General features: G+C 55.8%; 1 protein-coding gene across 1 annotated transcript in view; it reads left to right on the forward strand.

Annotated features, from left to right (window-relative positions):
• The first annotated feature begins 1,055 nt into the window (after positions 1–1,055).
• The window catches only part of NECTIN1 (nectin cell adhesion molecule 1), a 73,009-nt gene continuing 53,498 nt past the window's right edge, over positions 1,056–20,566 (forward strand). The window contains exon 1 of the mRNA XM_020872006.2: positions 1,056–2,108. Coding sequence (XP_020727665.1) covers positions 2,030–2,108 — 79 coding nt within the window. The 5' untranslated portion in view covers positions 1,056–2,029. The remainder of the gene's footprint in view (positions 2,109–20,566) is intronic.

Genomic DNA, 20,566 nt, shown 5'->3' on the forward strand with positions numbered 1-20,566 from the left:
AAGAAAGCCCAATTACATTCATTCAGTGTAAAAGATGTGTTGAGGAGTGTGAATGCTCATAGGAGTGCTTTAGTCTACGGACCTCAGCAAGAAACCCAGAGACACTCCAGGGCCAGATTCCAAATAGCGGGAAAGTGGTGCCCTTATTGCCCATCCTCCTGCTCCTCCTATTCCCAGGAACTAGAATTTACATTTTATCAGGATTGAGCCACATCCCCTCTGCTTCTGCCTGCTGGGCAGCAATGGGCAAAGGGTGCATTGTCTGGTCAGGCATCTGGGGAGAAACTGCTTCTCCTTAGTGGGACACTGTTTCCTCCGGGGGTGAGGAAGGGGTCCAGAGGGAAGGAGCAGAGGGCAGGCCTGGGGCTGACAAGGACCGGAGGGCTCAGCTGCCTTGGCTGGAAGCCAACCGCACCCGGATGTGGTGGGTGGCCAACGGGATCTGGCGGAGAGTCCCTGCTTCGCGTGGACACGGACTGGTCCCTTTCTCGGGTACCCTGCAAATCGTTCAAAACAGAGGTTCCCCCCGAGGGGGCACAGTTCTACTTCTTGCTATATTTAGGGAGGGGAGAGGGGCCTCAGTGTTCGGAAAAGGAACTCCTGAAGGGAGAGCAGGTTAGAAAAGATCAGAATCCTCAAGGGCCCCATCTCACCCGCGAATGCCCACCACCGATTCCGGAAGGTCCTCGCATAGCTGCCTCCCCGTTGAGTGTTCACATGATGCAGAGGCGTGAGAGCTCTGGTTACTGAGTTCGAGTCCGAGGCCTGCCAGTTTTCTGCTCGTGCCCCTGGGGAAATCGCCCCCCCCCCCCCACCACCACCACCCCGGGTCTTTGTTTCCTCATCTGTAAAACGGGACTTGGGCTGGAGGAGAGGGCCTGGAGAAGCCCTATTTGGCTCGGGCACTGCGGGATCCCGGATTCTCCATACTGCAAGCCCGCTCCTTCACAGCCTCCCCCCCGCCCCCCACTCCGCCCATCCACCCCGTCTTAACTCCACCCCCACCGAGAGGCTTCTCCCCCGACGCCGGCCGCTAGGGGTCACTGCCTCCCTTTGTCAGCGACGGAGGAGGGCGGCTAGCCCTCCGGCCCTCTCCCCGGCGGAAAGGCGACCGAGGGGCATCTCCCGAGCCAGTGGGTCTGAGCGCGACCCCCACGGCCCTCGCCGGGGATCCCGCCTCTGCCCGGGGCGGGAGGGTGTACGGGGCGGGGCGGGGCGGAGGCCGGGGCCGGGCGAGGGCCGCGCGTGGGCAGCCAGGAGGGGGTTAACGCTAACCCCTCCCCCTCGGGTTGACATCACGGGGAGAGCGGCTGAGAGGCTGGAGCTCGGCGAGTGAGAGAAAGAGAGGGAGAGGAGCGAGCGCGGCTCGACTCGGCGCCCGGGCAGCTCCACATTGTTGCGGATCGCCGGGACCCGGCAGAGCGAGCGGCCGCGGCGCGGCGGGGGACGCGGCGCCCCCCCCCCCCCCCCCCACGATCGCTCGCCTGGCGCGGAGCCGCGCCGCCCGATCGCCCCGGCTTGCCGAGTCGCGCGCCCCGCCGCCTGGGCCCCGAGCCCGCCGCGCCGCCCGCCCGCCCGCCGCCCTCGATCGTCCCGCCGCCCTCGGAGGACGGCCGGCCATGGACGCCTGCAAGTTGGAGGCGAGCGGGAGGGTGTGAGCGCGCCGGGGGCCGGGAGCTGCGCCGGGCAGCCGGGCGCGCCGGGGGTGGGTCCGTCTCCCCTGCCCGACTCTGCGTGGAAGAAGAGGGCGGGGACCGGCACCGGGAGGAGAGCGGAGGAGGAGAAGGGGCATGACTCGTGCAACTTGCGGCGGGCATCTGCCGAGCCTCTGAGTCGGCGGCGGCCCGGGGCCCGGATTGCGGCCGCGCCGATCCCACCCAGCCCACCCCGCCCCGGCCGACGGCTGAAGCTGACCTGGATCCTCGGAGCGCCCGCCGGCCGGCAGGGATCGCCTTCGTCTTCCGGGCTGCTTTCTGGAGCGCGAGGAGCGCTCTCCTCGCGGCTCCTCTCGCTGGACCCCCGGCCCCCGATGGCTCGGATGGGGCTTGCGGGCGCCGCTGGACGCTGGTGGGGACTCGCTCTCGGCTTGACCGCCTTCTTCCTCCCAGGTGAGCGCGTTCCGCCCCCTGCCTCCCCCCCCCCCCCACCCCCCGCCCACCCCAACCCCCCCCCCCCATCCAATGTCTCCCCGGAGCTGGGAGCTGGATGGCGGGCACGTCTGGGTTGTAAGGAGTGAAAAGAGCCAGAAAAGTTGGGTCACGGCTTAGGTAAGGGGGGTGCGGTGGTTCGGCGGAGAGAGAGGCTGAGGAGCCCAACAGCCTGCCCTGCAGGAAAGCAATCGGATGCACGTTTCTATGTAGCAAGAAAGCACTTTCTCCGCGCAGTTTTTCACACACAAAAAATAATAATATATAATAGCGTTCTATTTATTTAATAACCAGCTCTCAGCTCGGGAAGCAGTTTGGAAACACTGCATGTTACATAAACGCAAAATAATCACCGTAATCACCGTCTCAGGGTAGGAGACAACAGCCCCAGGAGGAGGGCGTCAGTCTCGGAACTGGTGGGCTGTGGGCTTGGCGGATGGAAGGGGGGCTTCGGGTTTTTTTCCTCCAGCCCCTTTGCCAAGAGGTTTCGGGCGCTCGGGCCCCCTCCCGCACCACGTCGCCCCACCACCCGCGCGGGGAGCAGGCTCCTGCGGCAGAGGCGGCTTCTCGCTCACCTGCGGTTCTTTTCCGGGAGGGTGAGGCCCGGCGGCGCGCTATCGGAACCTCTCCGCCTAGCGCGGAGCTAGGCTTTGCTTGGAACTCCGGTCCCAGTTTGGGGGGCTCTCCCGCAGGAGGCGCCGCGAGCTTCGTGCCAGCCAAGTGGCTGCGTGACCCACTTTCCCGAGGATGCCCCGCGTGTCCTTTCTCGAGATGCTGGCGGCCGAGGGGTTAACCCGACGCCCGACCCCCGGGGTGGCCCCCGGTGGCCCCTCTGACGGACGGGGTAGGGGCGGAGGCTGGGACCGGTCCGGGCTTATTGTGCTGGGGAATGAACTGGAAAATGCGTTTAGGAGGCAAATCCGAGCGAGTACCCGCGGCTGAATTTAACCCTTTGTGTCCCTGGGGAAGCTGCCCGGCTCCCACGGTGGCTGGGGACACCGGCGCGGGTGGGGCGGAGATTGGGGGAGTTCCTCCAGCCTTCATGGAAGAAACCTGAGACGACCTCCCGCCCTAGCTAGGTGGGGGGTTTGGGAAGGCGGGGTATGGTGGGGGCTCGGTTGAAGCACGTGGCCCTGGCCTTAGGTGGTAAAAGAAGAGGTGCAAGTGCAGAGACCAGCTCTGCGTGGGGCAAGAATGTTGGGTCTGGGCTCCGCTCGCTGCTAGCGGAGGAGATGTGGAGGAGATATGTTCGATGCCGCAGACACAAACGGCAGTATGTTGCCTAGACGTGGGGCTGGGGTGCGCTCCTGGAAGGCGGGAGCCTGGCCTCATTCACTTCTATACCCCGTCTGCCGCCTGCTCCCGGCCAGGGCTCCGCAAATGTCTTAGAGTGGCCCATGGCTCCGAAGTGGTTTGTGAAAGGCGCACCAGGGTGCCCCCAGACCTGCAGCCTCCGGTGGGGGTGTGGGGGTGCTGCCCTGCTAGGTCGGTGGGGGTAAATTCCAGGGCACACAGGGGTCACTGCCCATTTCAAAGGTGCATGATTGAGTCCCTCAAAACAAGGGTGGTTCCGGTAAGAATGAAAGGTCTTCACCTTACACTGGACCTCCTGGGAAGCCAACGGGAGATGCTGGAAGCTCCAGTCTGACCACCGGGGTTCTGGAACCCTTCAATTCCATATTGCCCACACTCAGAACCCAGCAAAAGACCAGCTTTCCTGGGGCCTGACTAGTCCAGCGTACTAGGGGTTAATCTAATCCTGGGTCAGACAAAGAGCGGAAGGTTTGAGGAGGGGGAGTGAACTCACCCCCCTCCTTTTGTTACTCTCTCTCCCAGCTTTGTGGTGCTGTCCCTGGTAGTTAATTCCGTCTTTGGAGGGGCTGGAGGCCTGCGCTGCTCCATCCCACTCGGGGAGTGGGGGCAGGGAGGTGATGCTCTCACCTGGTTCAAGTGTAGACACCTGCCCCCCCCAACCAAAACTCCAGATTGAGGGAGTGGGGTGCAGATAAGGAATCACAGCTCAGATGGGCACTTAAGCACTCCTTGATTGATACTAATTGTCATGGCTGGGTAGCATCAGAGAGGCAGCCGGAGTTCCCTGACCAGCCAAGCTCTTCAACCTGGTGCCCGCACCCTTGGTGCCTCTGTGAACAGACAGGTGGATGAGGTGGTGCCCACATGACACTTGGTCACAGGCTGGAGCAAGTCGCCTTCCAAACCCCATCTACTGTCATCCTCAGGCAATCTCCTTCTCCCTGGGGACCTGCCAGCCTGATGCTCTTTTCTGGGTTCCCTGTGGCAGGGAGTATAGAGGGATGAGGAGAGGAGCCTGATGAGGTGGGAGAGGGGACCCCCCCACCCCGGGTGAGTGTGGTGGCCTCCTGACTTCAAAACACTCCAAATCCGGCTTAGTGTGTAAACACAGAAGTGTGTTTTCAACAACACAGACTTTACCAGGCAGGGTGGTGAAGCCCCATCAGCCTCTGAGATGAGTCTGGGGTTTCTGCCTGATCACTCAGAGGAGAGAGCCAGTGGGACCCGGGGGCTGCATCCCAGAGGAACAGGGGAAGCCCTGGAAAGGAAGCAGAGAAACTGCCTTAGAAGCAGGTGCGCTGAGCTAGTGTCCCAACTACACCACACCCTCCCTAATTGGCTTCCCCAAACCTTTTGTCTGGGAAGAGAACACACACCCCAGGTGTCATGCACACCCTAGGAAGACCTGTCGGGCCACAGCAGCACCCTCTTTGCAGCCTATGCAGAACTCACTGTCATGATGGTTTCCTTTGAAACCCAGGGAGTCAGGACTGTTGAGTTATCTTCCTGTCTCCCCATCACTCACAGACAGTGGTGTGTCCAGGCTTGCTGGGCAGGACATTATGGCAAAACCGATTCTGCTGGCCTGAGGTTTGCAAGCGAATATAAGCAAGAATCCCAGTGCCCATGTCAGAGGAGTGTCTGCGAATCAGATTCAAGGCCAAATAGTCAAGGCTGGAAGGGAGGAGGAGATATTGCAGTGCCTGGGCCCAGCACCTGGGGCTGAGTGGTCTAGAAGGTGTCTCTGAGCCTGACCCTCTGTGTTTATGGGACAGGCAACCCCTGGTTGCCTGATGCTGGCTGAGGCTATGATGTCCATTCCCTTCTCAGCTGCTCAATTTTGCACAATGAATCCACCTCATTGGCCTGATCCAGGACCCAGTTGTACGCTGCCAGGATGGTCTCGGGCCAGAACCCTAGTGCTGACAACTGAGCAAGTGGGCCAGGCTGGGGAGGGTGGGGGACCAGGAGGCAGCCCCAGTTGCTGTGCCTTGATAACTGCCATTGTTTAGCAGCTGACTAATGTTCATTGTTCAGCACAAACAGAAAATACCCAAGGGAGGTATAAATTTACCTTCAATTTTCCTGATTGTATCTTTCCTGGTTAACCTGGTAAATCGAATGTCTTCTACCTGCTGTGGGGGCAGAAAGGGTGTTTATACATATTTACCTGTTTTGCTGATTTTTTTTTTCCCTAACATTGAATGTCAGCCTGTGGGCCAGGCTAGAAGGGGTAATAGCCAGCTATGGGACTTAGGCTATAACATTTCTGATAATTTGCTTACAGCCTCACCATCAGTGTAGAGTGGGTGCACACACATGTGTGCAAGACTGTGTGCTTGTGTTGGCCATCTACAATTCGCTGTGCACATACAGACCCACCGGGAGTAGGACAAGGAAGTATGTGCACTGGGATTGTGGGTCACCGTGGGACAGGGGCATAGTATACATCAAATGCATAATCACATGCGATTGATTTCTTATGGCTTTCCGACTGGGATTTTGTGAGAAGCCTGTGTTTAGATCAGAGTGTCAGTGAGGGTAACTTTGGAGGAGACCCAGGATTTGCCCTTAGCCAGCTCCTTCTAAGACTGAGCTGCCACATCCTTTGGGGGTAGGAAGCCTGGACACCCCTTTCTTTTTCTGCTCTGTCCTTGACCTCAGGCTGGGCCTCTGCATCCTCACAGGGAGATGCTCACCTGGAGAGATTTTCCTCTGCTTCTCAGGACTCCTGAGCAGCCGGGAGGGGCCACGGGAAATAGGTTTTCAGCTACTACTTTGGCATCTGTGCTTCCTGCATGAATACTTGAGGAAAAGGGTCATCTGGGGAAAGGTGATGTACTCTGGGCATTTAAAAGGAGCTCTGAGTCATAGGCTGTGACAAACCCTGTCGAACCATATGTGTGCCCAGTTCAGCAGCACACATGTGCCTGGACCACCCCAGTTCACAGAGCAGAAAACAGTAGCCCCCTTGTTGGAAAGGCAAGTGGGAATGAAGGGCAAGCAGTGGCGAAGAGGGCAGTCCTGGGAGCCCAGGTCCCGATGCCCAAGTCAGGCTGGCAAGTGTTTCTGCCCCGTGGTGTCCGCCCCTCTCCATAGAGACCTCGTCTGTGAGCCAGCAGCAGATGTGCTGGCTGGGGCTAGAGGTAACTTAAGATCTGAGCAGGGATCACCTTGCACAGGGAAAGCCCTGAGCTGGAGATAACACTCCTTAGCCCAGTTAACCCTTTAAGCTCTGGATTCTCCTGTGCTGTTTGGAACTGGGAAATAGGGAGAGGGGAAAGAGGAGAAAACACGTTGGACCTAATATCTGAACCTTGACAAGGAGAGATTAACTCAACACCACAGGAGAAACCTAAGGACACAAAGAAAGCCTTCCTGATCACAGACTGTATGTAGGCTGTTCAGAGCAAGGGGTAATCCCAAGAGTTATCCTGAAGTGGGGGAGGGGCAGTAGGTATGTATTCTCAGAGGCTCATGAGATCTGTGCCTTTCACCGTCTTCTGGGGGCAAAGCAACTATGGTGCCAGGGCCCAGTCCAGGGGGAACAGCAGAGAGCTCAGTCCCTCTCCCTTCAACCTGGAGATCACCCCATTTTGACTGCCCAGCAGAGTGAGACAGCAGAGCAAGGCCAGCTGGACTGTATTTGAATCCCAGCTCTACCAATTGCTAGCTGGGTGGGCCTGGCTAAACTGCTTTGTAGGCCTCAGTTTTCCCATCTGTAAAACGGGTTTCTGCTACTATACTTTCAAAGGTTTGTGAAGATTAGAGCAACAGTAATGTATGAAAAGTGCTCAGTGCATTGCCCAGCTCGTGATAAATGTGCAGTAGTGGCAGCTACTCCTGTGTTCTATGCCTTTCCTCTGAGTGGTCCTGACTGCCTCTGTATCTACCAGCTGGACACTGCCAACTGCACATTCTCTTGAGAAAGAGCCACTCAGTTGCCTGCCCACTGCTGACCTCACTTCCCCACCTGGAAATGATGGCAAGGGCTGCAGTGGCCGTGGGGACTCAGGTGGCCTGGTTGGCTGCAGGCACTACACCTGCCTGAGCCCAGGCCTGGTGGTCGTGTGCTGCCCGAGCAGCAGGTGCTGTGTGGCCTTTGTTCTGCAGCCTGTTGCCAAGGGCTCTCCCCAGCACCCACCTCGCTCCTTGGCTGCAACCCAGCTGGGCACTGCGGCTCATCTGGAACACTGGCTGGGGTGGCAGCCTGAGGCTGGCGTGGAGAACCCAGGACTCAGCCTCTGCAAACTTCTACATTTGGCACAGAGGCGGGCCACAGGCCCCTCTCCCAGCAGTCCATGCACCAGCTCTTCAGGCAAGATGGTACAGCCAGAGAGGTAGAGATCCCTCCCAGGGTCATGCCCTTCTCACTGGCAGAAAGTCCTTCAGTTTCTCCTGCTGCACATTGATGCTTTCACCAATAATAATAAAGATGTTTGTGATCCTCTTTTCAGCTCTTACTTTCAGCTGATCCTCTCAATAACATCAAGTAAAGGGTATCGGTAGTTCTTCCATTTTACAGATGGGAAAAGTGAGATGTAGGTCTAGTACCTTGCTGCCCATCTCATGCCAGTGAAACCAGATTAGACGCCAGGCTTTCTGCTCCAAATCCAGTAGATGAGGAAAGATGAGATGGACTGGGATGGACAGACGCAGAAGAGGCTGAGCCAGACCACAATAGAATGTGTCCAGTGGGGCAGTCATTTGCTTTGCTGGCAACCACCAGCTTATAATGTCCCCCACCTGGTGAAGTGAGGTATACATGGAGATATAGGTTAGAGGGTGGCCCTGCTAGAGCTGACCACAGTTCAGGTTGACACAAAGCACAGATGCCCAATAACAGAATGGGTGAAGGGGAGCATGTCCTTCCAAATGCTAAAGCATCACTCCCAGGATCTGACCTGAAATGTGGGCATGGCCCCAAGGTGTGAGCACAGAGCTCCAGGACACAGGCAGGCACACAGCCAATGTGCTGGCAATGCTCAGAAAGCTTTGTGGACTTGAACGGAGCAATGGAGAGTGGGAGGGGCTGAGATTTGGTAGGCAGAGTTGAGTACCTCTCCTGGGCTACCCCCACCCCTCTCTGGTCCACACAGATCCCAGTTTCATTCCCAGTTTATGAGGAGTCTCATTACCAAGCCACAGACAATAAAACCCGCCCGGCCACTCTGGCCCGGATCTCATTAGAGGACATTAGTTCCGCTGGCTTGGTGGCCCCATTGGGACACAGCTGCAGGCGTGGCCCAGGCAGCAAAACAGGCCAGTGGCCACGGGCACAGGAATGTCCCACTGGGAGTTGAGTTTGATCTACGAGCTTGAGTAGGGTCCTCCCTCCCCACCCCCATCCATGCATTCTTGAAATGCATGTTCCCCAAAGCTGGAAACATGAGGTCCCTCCTGCCCACTTGGACCCTCAGTTCTACCCACCACCCCCCACCACTGCCCCCTCCCTTCAGGAGATAAGGACACAGCTCCTTCCAGAACTGGGCAGGGGAGTCCACCTTCTGAGAAGCTCAGCCAAACACTGTCATTCCATGGAGGAGAGCCTTTGGGGACAAGGACAGCAAGCCTACTCACAGCCACAGGTCTGGGGACACTCTTAAGAGACACGTCTGAATCGCAGCCCACCTTTCTGTCCAAAAGGTGGGGACCTGGGGGCCCCATGTCAGAAGCATTTTTCATCCCCTATAGATGCAGTTTCACCATCTGTTGGCCTTGGGGTGGTGGGGGCTGGGAGAGGGGAGCTTCCTGGCCCCACTCTTCTCCCTGAGGTAGATTAACTTGCCCACAATGGCTGTGATGGAGCACTGGTTGCATCTTGGGGTTCTTCCCACCAAAGACAGGATTATTCCATTCTTAGCAAATTCTGGTGCCTGTTGACAGTCAGCTTCTCTGCCCTCCCCTCCCCTTCTGCTTTATCTCTCTTCCCACCTGCAGACCAGCCCATCACCAAAACATCACCAGGGCTCAGTGGATGTAGCCATGAAAAACAAGATGAGGGCAAAGAAAACCTTGCCCCGTCTTAGTGCCTCAGTCTTCTAGAGGAAAGAGAGTCCGGGCCGGAGTAACTGGTTCTTAGTGCTCCATGCAGGGGTCACGCAGGCCCGCCCACACTTCAGATCAGGAGCACCCGCCAAATGAGTCAGCGGAGATGGGAGCGCTGATCTGTTTGGGCAGATGTTGGCAAGTCAGCCCTGCTCTAGAGAAAAGGGGGCTGGAGACCTGTACCAGCCCATGATGGATACTCCCCTGTAAGACCCTGCAGCTTGTTTGGAATTTGAGCCCTGAGTGGGGATGGTCAGCTGTCCCCATGGGGTCCGTTCTCTGGCCCCTGCGCAGCACCCCAGGTATCCCCTCCCTTGTCCTGGTCTCTCTTGGGCAAATGCTGTCAGCTGCTGGGACAAAGCAAGCAGACAAGGTGCCTTAGAGCCAAGCCGGCCTTGCTGTCGCTTGATGAGGGTCCCACTGCAGGAGAAGCTGGCAGTGGTATCCTTACTCAGGGGACCACTGCAGCAGTCCCTGGCTCACCTCTGTCCCCGACTCCTGGCTCTCCAGCTCCAAACTGCCTGCACTGCCTCTTGGATGAATATACTTAATCCGCACTTGAAAAGGATGCTCACAAGCACAGTAGCATTCCATGACTGCTCCCCCCCTGGCTCAGCTCCAACCACCCCTCCCGGCCAGCCACACACCCTGTGCATTTTCCCACCTCAGGGCCTTTGCATGTGCCATTCCCACCAACCCCTCCCCTATTTCCCATATCCAAAAACTGAAGCTGAGAGTATTTCTATCAGGAAGCCCCCAGCCAGAGATGAGCTCTTTCACTCAGAGATCCACCCCCTTGTTGCAGCACCTCATCCACCCATGGCAATAGCCACTCTACATCTTACTATTAGTTATTTGGGCCTGGGGTTTATCTTCATAAGACTCAGAGCTCCAAAAGGACAGGGTCCATTGCTGAGGGGGCTTGGACTCCCCAGGGCATTGCATAGGGTTGGCCACTCTGTGGGCTGATAACATGGTAGGGGGATACATTGTCACATAGTCCAATGTTAGGTGGATACATCTTTGCATAGTGCCTACTAGGTGGATACTTCTTTGTTTGTTTGGACAGTGATGATAATAAAAACAGCAAACTGTTATCAAGAGTTTTTAGACACTCAGACACTATTATGAACATCTTACCAGTAATAACTTATTCAATCTCCATAATAATACTTACTTCTTGTGGAAGATTCTTCTCATTTTTAACATATGAACGAATGAGGGAGGCCCGAGCAGAGGTTAGATAACTGGCCTCCGGTCACAAAGCTATTTAGTGGCAGAGCCAGGATTCGGATCTAGGAAATCAGGCCCAGTGTCCGTCATCCTTACTGAGCCTGGGGTAACATAGGACCTTGCCTCCAGAATGCCTATCACCCCTGTGTAGCATCGTAGAGCCTACCCACCTGCTCCCTTTGATGATGCAGGAATGACCTGGGGCCTTCCTGGAGCTTTGGGGGCTTATTAATGCTTATCATCAGAAATTTTCAGCGGTTGTTACCACTTTATCTCTTGGATACCTTGTGAGTACTAGAAGTAGAGTTGTTATATCCTGGTGTGTCCTGCCACTGTCTCTGTTGTGTCTTGGGAGTGTTAATGTGCCTCTGCTGAAGGGAGATGTCTTGACATTATTGCTCTTTCATCCCCTGAGCCTTTGCACATCACTGATACCATCTGAGGGCCTCCCACCACGTTTCCCTCTAAGACCAGCGGCAGGTATAATAGCGCCCCTTGGAGAATCTGCCTGGAATTGCCCCCAGCAGGTGTTCCCTGGCTGGGTCCACATCCTGGATGGGTCCACAGCTCAGCAAACTGATCCTATGCCAGGGCCTATCCTAAACTTCTGGAAGGTTCCACTCTCTTGCCCTCACCCCAAGATCCAAAAAGATGGCAAGGGAGGGGCCCCTACCTGGGGAGTGGGGCAGGGAGAGGATTTAGGGTGTTTGCCTGTGCCAGATGCTTTGACCTCCTGGGATGAAAGGGCCTGGTGCTTCCTATGCCCCAGGCAGGTTCAGGATGGGGAACCAGGGGACAGTGGCATTGGCCACCTCACAGCTGGGGTAGTGAACTTCCAGGGAAGGATGATCGTGGGAGCAGAAAAAATCAACACCCTTTCCCAGTGTTGTGGCCGAGGACCAAGAGTGGAGTCCAGATGGCCCACCTGTGGATTGTCCTCCCGAGGGTCACCTGGGGCCACACCCTGCCCCACACCCTGACCCTGCAGGTCACCACGTGCACTCAGGCCTCACAAACTCCCTTGCTTAATTAGGAAGGTAACTCAGCTGCAAACAGTCATCTGATACGTTTCGACGCCAAAGAGAAATTCCTCCCAGATTCTCTGCTGTTCTAGATTATCCATGCTCCGTTAGCTTGAATTACAGAGTGGCCTCTGTGGCCCAGACCCAGGCCAGAGCTGCGAGATCGTTCCTGGGGCTGGGATCTGCCCCCCCCCCCCCACCCTCCCTGGGAAGGACTTAGAAGCCATAGGGGGAAGAAGGCCTTAAGACCTGTATGACCTCCATGCAGACCTAAGGCTTGCCTTGTCAGCACAGAGGGGCCAGCTCTGCCCCGCACCTGCCTGCCCTAGGGCCTGCGATGCCCATGGGTGCTTTTGAGTCAAGCCACTTGGATGCTCCTCTTGTGTCCCCTCTGGGCCAGGCCTCCTTCAAGGGCTTTAAGTCAGTGGCAGAAGCTTCTGCAGTGGCTCCCAAGTGAAAAATTGGAGCAGGGGCAGGGACAGGATTCTCCTCAAGTATAAATGAGACCAGAGCGGAGCAGCCACACTGCACTGTAGATTATTTTATGATGATTGCCCACCTCCCCCGCCCCCAAACAACCTGATCTCATTGGCCTAGATTGCTGCATCTCTCAGAATGATGGATGGGCCACCTCTCGCTTCTCAGGCAGGGTGGTCGGCCCTGCTACCGAGACACCTCCTCCCCAGCCCCTTCCCAGATTTATTCCCTGTGTTTGCGGTGCCCACAGAGTAATCAGCATCCTGGGCCGGCTGCACACTCTGATTATCTCCGCTCGGTTGATGGATGAGCCTTTGGGGAACTTGGATGAGAGCCCCCGGCCCCTGCTTCGCTGTGCCCGCCCCTGCCTAGGCCTCAGCACCCTTCCCAACACTCCTACCTCCCAGGAGTCAGATAATGGGCCTCCAGGTTGAATCTGAAGCAGGGGGCGGGGGCGGGGGAGTCGTGGGAGGAGGGAAGGCAGCACTCTTTAACCCCCCCCTCTCAGCACTGCTTGTGCGATAACTGGGAAGGGTGTTGGTGGCTCCCCTTTCCCTCCTGGGAGCTCGGGATAGGGCACAGACAGTGCCACTGGGGAGCTTCTCTGCAGGTCACCCCCTACACACACACACAGACCCCAGCTCTGCGTAAAAACACCCTTAACAGGAAAGAGCTCCATTATCCTCTCCTGTCTCCATCACTCCATTACTCCTACCCCCTCGGCACTTGTGTACACAGTTTGCACTGTAATGATAATTTGTGCTGGTTTATGTGTTTCTTTACAAGTGTTTTTATGTCCTCTGTGTGTGTATGAGAGAGGTTTATGGCTTGTGTGTGTATGCGTGTGTCCGCACATGAGGTCACGTGCTCTGTGTGTGTGTGTGTGTGTGTGTGTGTGTGTGTGTCTGCTCCTGATCAGCCTCTGATAGCCATCTTCTCCCCCGTGGAGGTGGGGGGGCTCTCACCCAGCTCCCTGTTGGGAGAGGGGCAGAATCTGGATCCTGGGGGTGAGGGGAAGAAGGGGGAAAGGGCGGGCAATCAAAGATGATGACTGTTGAGGCAGGGTTTTGCACTGCCCCCCAGCCGCCAGTTGGAGAATGCAGAAGGTCAATCTTAGATAATTGTTTTGTCTATAGGATCACAAACAACTGGTTTGACTATTTTTTTCCCAGCAAATTGACTGAACCCACTGGTTGTTTTGGAGCCAAGTGGTCTCTGCCTTTTATTGCTCACATGTGGCCAAGTCTATATCTGTGTCTTGTCTTCTCTAAACTTGAGTTTTCTTCACTGGAAAACGGGGATGCAATACTGGGAGGTTTAGAAGAGCTAAACAATGCCTGTAACATGATTAGCACAGTGCCTGGTACAGAGCGAGTCTTTACACCACTTAGCTATTATTAGCTGCTGCCTGTCCAAGGACCCTGGGTCTAGAGGGAGGTCCCTTCCCCAGGGCTGGAAGCCAGGCCCAGGAGCCTCCCAGCAGTTCATGAGCCAGCACACTGGCAGGGGGTGGGGATCCCTTGCAGGGTTCCATGACCTTTCTAGGGTGATCAACTCAGGATGGGTCAAGTACTCAGACCCCTGGGCTCCTGGAAAACCACCCACATGGTCACCTGGGAAGGTATGTGGTGACCCATGCCATCCTGTACACCCTTCTCAAAGGGTTGGTGTTGTTTAAGTTGCTAAGTCATGTCTGACTCTTAGTGACCCGGTGGACTGTCTCCCGCCAGGCTCCTCTGTCCATGGGATCTCCCAGGCAAGAATACTGGAGCAGGTTGCCATTGCCTTCTCCAGGGGATCTTCTCAACCTGAAGTGAACCCACTTCTCCTGCATTGGCAGTCAGATTCTTTACCACTGAGCCACCGGGGAAGCTCTTGTTAGATGGTAGTTAGAAGCAAGAGTTCTATGCTCTTGACCAAGCTACCCCAGGTGCAGGAGTCTAGCTGCCCTGAGAGCCCAGTGCCAGCACTTATGGGGCTCCCACTGCCCTGGTGTGCAAGGGGAGAGGGGTGGTGGGCCCGTCGACCACCCACTCGACCTCGCGTGCTCTTGTGCCTCCTGGAGCTCCTAGTCCAGCACGGGACAGCACCCGCCCTCTGACCTCCCAACACAGCAGGTGACACCCCAGGGTGCCACCTCTTCGTGCCCATGGGGCAGGGGCCTGACCGGGAGATGGCGGAGGAGCTGGGGCCTCACAAGGTTATTACCGAAGCCTGTCCTCTCCCTAAGCTCTCCCTCCTGGGACATGAAGGGACAGAAGTGACTGGCAGGAGGTTGAGTGCTCCTTCACCCTTCAAGCCAGGTTGCACATCTGAGCCCAATTGTTCCCTCCCAGCCCCAGGTCTGGAAAGAGCCTTCCAGCCGCACTCTCAGCTGAGGGTACTCTCTACCCTGCAGGGGAAGGAAAGACCAGAAGGGTAGGTCACGGATCACCCAGAGTCTTGGCGTTGGAAGGGGAGTCAAATAATGTAACACCCAGTCACTTCTTAAAACCCTTCAACCACATCCTACCTGTTGGCTGATCATCCAGCTTCAGCATGGATACCTGCAGTGACGGGGAGCTCACCACCCCACATGGAAGCCGATACAGCTGTGACTACCCCAAATTCTTCCTTGTACTGAGCAGAAATCTGTTTCCCTGAAGCTCTTACCAGTTACTCCTGTTTCTACCCCATTGGAATTGTGTGGAACACACCTGATTCTGCACAGGGGGTCTTTCAGGCATTTAAAGACAGCCTCTGGCATGCAGGGTCTTCTTTCCCATGAGTTCATCCAGCCAAGTCTGACACCCACTCCATCTCAGATGCTTTCCTGGGAAGCAAGTTGTCTAGATCCCCAGTAACAGGTGTGATGCTCCAAACACAGGCTTCCTGACCCAGGGATTTCAGCCTAGGAGTCCCTAGTCACAGCCACTGTCCCAGGGCCAAGAGAAGGAAGAGTGGATTGACTGCCTTCACCCTTCCCCACCTCCACCCCACCCCTTCCCCACCTCCATCTCACCCCTGCCCCACCTCCACCTCATCCCTTCCCTATCTCCATCTCACCCCTTCCCCACCTCCACTTCACCCCTTCCCAACCCCTATTTTCCTTTGGATTAATAATAAATTGCAGTGAGAGATCTGTTTATCTCCTGTGGGAATTAAGGAATTAAGCTGGTGAGGGGCCTGCAAGAGGGACCATATTGCAGAGATTCAGGGCATAAGGAGGACAGTGGGGAGGGCAGGGGACCCTCTGCCTGCAGTTACTTCACCGGGAGGCGGTGCAGGCACCCCCCAAATTCTCCCAGCAGCCTGTGTCCTAGTGGGCATGGGTGGGGACCAGTTGGAATGGGTGTAGTCACTGGTGCACACAAGGATGCCACCAGTGGGATGATCGCCCCACAGCCTCTCCTGTCGCCTGGCGCTTCCTGCCATGGTGCAGCCGCTCTGTGTCATGTCCCGGGGCTGGGAGAGCAAGCCACAGCATGTGGCAGGGTGTGGCACCTCACCGTCTGACCTTGTGATCTACAGTCTGCAATACAGATTCTACAGCCACAAGTCTACCACCACCACCCCCAACAGGCAGTCCATCAGTACCGACCAGGCATTATTTATACCCTACCGACCCACCCGACAGACCCTTGTGGGTTTCTTGGTGGTGAATTCCCAGGGCCAGTGGTGAGATGAGTCTTTGGCCACTGGAGAGTCTGAGCTTCCCTTTATCCTAACAGTAAGCCAGAAATCTCCTTCCTGAACCCCTAGAGGAGGTTAGTCAGGATGCACTCCCCCAGGTCTCCACCCTATTCATCTCCAGTACCCCGCCCCTGGAACACAAGAGGCATTGCTTGGAGTCCCTTCTTCCCCATTTCACAGGCTTACTGCTCCTTGCCAATTGCCCCCATCCCTCCTGCATGAGACCCTTGTCCCCTCACCAAACCCTACAGCTCAGCAGGGGAAGATAAGGCATTTAGCTACCCTTGAAGGGTGGGAGTGAGGAGGTGGGAAGTGAAGAGGGGATGGCTTCTCCCCCCGACTGCCCCCTAGGTCTCCCAGTCATGTCCTCAAATAATAGTTTCAATCACTGTCATCCCTCTCTCTCCAGATACTCCACCAGAGCAGGGAGTAGGAGTTGATACTCAATGGTAGTGGCCACCAGGAAGGACAGGGAGAGATAAAAAGCAAGGCTGGGCTGGAGATAGCCTACATGGAGTGGGGCAGCAGGCAGGGTGGGGGTGGGGAGTCCCAGAGGTGCTTGGAATTCAACCCTGGCGCAGGGGGAAAGCCAGAAATTGGGCCTTCCAGTCCAAGAATCTAGCTGGTTAATAATTAGTAACTTGGGTTAATAAATCATTAGTGTTTTCTTCCCGCTTTCAGTTCCCCCACCTCCAACCTGGAGCTCTTTCTGGCCTCTTCCCTGGGCCTCTGAAAAGAAGCCCCACCTCCCCCACCCCTATGCCTGGTTTCTGGTCTCTTCCGCCAGCATGGTGTTTAATCTCCAAGAGAGATTAGGGACTGACTGCAGGCCTGCCCCACAGGCTCTTTGGATGCACCTAGATATTTCCTCCTGGGAGGGTAGGGCCTTAGATCACCCCAGAGCATCCCTGTAATCACTAATCACTCTCCTTGGTGCCCGCTGACTCACTTGGTTGGGCCCGTTCTGCTGGCCAGATGGGGTCCTAGGGTGATCCTGTGGGTAGCTCTTCCCTATTCCTTTAGGTGAGGTCAGTTAGTCAACAGATGCTCTTTGAGCATCTTTTAAGTACCAGGTACCTCTTGGCAAGAAAAAGTAATTTTAGCCATTTAAATTGAGGTTAAAGGCTTTATTCAAAGGGGGCAGAATAGGATGGGGAGAAGAGGAGGCACATGTCCTTGTGGTTTGGCCTTTGGGTGGCATTTTTGATTTGTAGTTGCTGGAAAACTTCCCATTGGCAATTTGTCCAGATTTCCAAGCCTTTTCCTGGATCCTTGGTGCCAGCCCATCCTGGTGGCTATCAGAACATTTCTTTTGTAAGCTGTGTGGCCAGGGGAGCAGGAGGCCGTGAGGGAAGGGCAGAATATGAGAAAGGGAAAGGAGGCAATGGGCTGATGCCTGGGACCTCGGAGCCTTTCCTGCCTGTTTCAGTCTTTGGCGAGAGCTGGGGCTGAGCCAAGTCATGAGGTACTGTCTGAAAACAGGTGTTCACCCGCTCTGAGCACTACTTAAGTGATTAAAGTCCACACAGGGTTGTGAGGAAGACACCCAGGCCCTAACCTAGGGGAGGCTTCCCTGGGGACATGACCTTGATGCTCAGACCTGGAGTGGGTGGAGGAAGCACCAGGAGGGTGACCAGGGCCGCCTGAGAAGCCGCCCGTGGACACACATGAAAGAAGTCTGGAGTCTTCTGGCGTGTCTTCAGGATGGGGGTGCCGCAGAAGGAGCTGGGAAGGCTAGGTGGAGGATTTGGGGCCTCAGAGAACCGTCTCTTCTACCTGCTGTGTCCAATGTCAGCCTGCCCTGTGCCCTGGGTCAGCTCCTCGGGCTGCCGGCTGGACAGTCCCACTTCAGGCCCTACATGCAGGCCTTCTCTTCCCAGGACACAGCCCTCGCTGGGCTCTCCCCACTTCTGTGCTCGGAACCCCAATTCTGCCTTCGCTGGAGCTGGGCCCTTTCTCCTCTGTCCTCTGCATCTGGTTTGTTGTCAGCTCTTACTGGCCCCATTTCTACAGGACCCCCATCCCCACCCGTCTCAACGCTGCCACCCTCTGAAACTTGCGAGTATGGGGGGCTCTCCCTGTTCCCGTGTGGCCTGCACACACAGAGCAAGGAGATGTTGGGGCACATCACACTCCTGCTCTGCCGGAAGCCCTCGTGCCCCCCCCACCACCACCACACCCACCCTTCTTAAGCACAGACTCTGTGACCGAGGCTGGGGCTCTCACCCACAGTTGGCACTGCTGACATCCTGGGCCGGGTAATTCCACGCATAGTAGAATGTTCAGCACCATCTCTGGCTTCCATCCAGGTAGATGCCAGTGGCGTCCTCCCACCACCCCCCTCCATGAGACAATAAAAAATGTCTTCAGACATTGCTAAATGTTCCCTGGAACAAAGATACCCCCAGTTAGGAACCACTGGCCTAGACTCTTGCTGTAGCCAGAAGCTACTTTTCCAAAGCCATCTCCCCCGGCCTGCCATTGGCACATTCAAGGTTCCATGTCTTCCATCTTCCTAACCCAGGGATTGAACCCAAGTCTCCTGCATTGCAGGCAGATGCTTTACCCTCTGAGCCACCAGGAAGCCCATTCAAGGTTCCAGCAGGAATTAACTGCTCCCTCTCAGCTCCTCCACTCCTGCCCCTGGGCCTTGGCTCCTGCTGCTGGGTCAGTCCAAAGCCCCCCATGTGAAAACTGCTGTGAAATGCTTGGTTGCCAAAGGGCACCACCCCCTGAGTTCTTCGCCAGCCTCTGGGACTGTGTTGTCTGAAACTTTCTCTCCAACCCTCACCCTAGACCCTGAGGTCTTTGAAGGGGAGGACTGAACCTGACAATGTGTTCAGGCCCCAGCTCAGTGCTTTGGACACAGTAGGTGTTCCATAAACGTGCAGTACGCCAATGGGAGCTCCTGGCTTGCCTTCCTTCTCAAGCCCAGTAAGCTCAGAGATTTCCTTCCTCTGCATACCTCTCTGTTTTCCTGGCCCTTTGTCTAACCCTATAACCAAGGCAGGAGAAGAGGGCAACAGAGGATGAGATGGTTAGATAGAATCACTGATTCAATGGACATGAACTTAAGCAAACTTTGGGAGATAGTGAGAGACAGGGAGGGCTGGCATGCTGCAGTCAATGGAGTTGCAAAGAGTTGGACATGACTTGGCGAATGAACAACAAGAACATAACCAAGATGCTAAAACTTCTGATGTTTCCCTCTCTCCTGACACTTCCCATACTCCCCTCGTGCTGTTTGCAGCAAACAAAAGCATCTTTTTCCCACTTAGTCAACATTTACTAAGTACCTGCCATGCATGGAGCCCTGGGGAGCAGGAGGCTCTGATTTTCATGTGTGTGTGAAGGTGTTCATGGATATGTGGTTTCCCAGTGTGTGAGCTGGTGCATCACTAGGCACCTTTGTGTTTGAGTGCAAGTTTGTAGGGGGTCTGCTCCTCCACTAGCTGCTGCACCCTGGGCTCACCCCCTCTACTCCCCATCCCTCACCTTTCATTCCTCCAGGACTTGGACCGCACTGTCTTCTCTACTTAGGGGTCCTACTTCACTGCCTGGCAAAGTCCCACTCATCCTTCAAGGCCCTTTCTTTTCTAAACACCCCTCCCAAGTTCATCATTTCCTCCCTGTTACTGTCATGGCACTTGTAAACATTTCTACCATGGCACCTGATCGCAATTTAGTCCGTTGTCCCTTGAGTCCAGGACCATATCACTCTTTTACTCATGTGTGTTTGTGTGTGTGTGTGTGTGAAAGAGTGTGTGTATATAATTCCTTCTTTCAGGCACTTGATAGATTCTTAATACATGTTTATTAAGTAAATTGAAATCAATTGCTTATTTCGTCTCCTAAAGCATTTTCTTTGTACTGTTGTAAGAATGTGTCTTTGATTAATGACTTTGCTTAACCTTTTTGCATGCGCCCTTATGTGTTTCTGTGCCTGCAAATGTGCACAAACACACGTGTGTATGTATACAGCACCGTTTAATTACACATGTGTACTTGGTCATATATGCAGGCAGGCATGTGTTTTGTTTCAGTGTTTCTGTAGGTTTAAATGTGTGTTCCCCCCCAGTGCAGCCCTTCTCCAAGCCGCTCACATTTGGGAACTGAGAGAGTGAGGGTGCAGGAGACTGGGGATGACTCCCTCCAGGCAGGTTTCTCCACCCGTTCTGAGAGCTCCTTCCAGAATTCCCTTCTGACCCCACCCCTGGCCTGCTGGAAGTGACCCGGGACTTCCTGTCCAGCCTGTGGCAGACCAGCGTGGGCAGGTGGGGTTGGAGGGCAGAGCCTTCTATGGCCCAGTCACATCACACCCCCTTTCTGATCCATCTCTGCCCTGTTTAATTGGAATTTGGCTAGTGGAGACCATCTGTTCTATTCCGTCCTGTTTCCATGACAACCAAGTGGCTTGAGACTGAGGTTTGTGGTTAGAGAAGTGGCCTGGGGGATGCTGGGAAAAATCAGCGAGGTCCTCCCCCTCAGACCGGCTCCACCTCGCCTTTTCCTCTCTGCCCTGCCCTCGCCCCCAAGCCCAGAGTAAAAATAAAGCGATTGCCTGCCAGGGCGTGAAGTCCCCCAGCAACCCTCTGCCAGCGCTGCCGGCCCTGCTCTCTCCCCCCACACACGGCTCCCTCCCGCCTCCATTCA

The sequence above is a fragment of the Odocoileus virginianus genome, chromosome 10 (assembly GCF_023699985.2).
Source record: "Odocoileus virginianus isolate 20LAN1187 ecotype Illinois chromosome 10, Ovbor_1.2, whole genome shotgun sequence".
NCBI classification, from domain to species: Eukaryota; Metazoa; Chordata; class Mammalia; order Artiodactyla; family Cervidae; genus Odocoileus; species Odocoileus virginianus.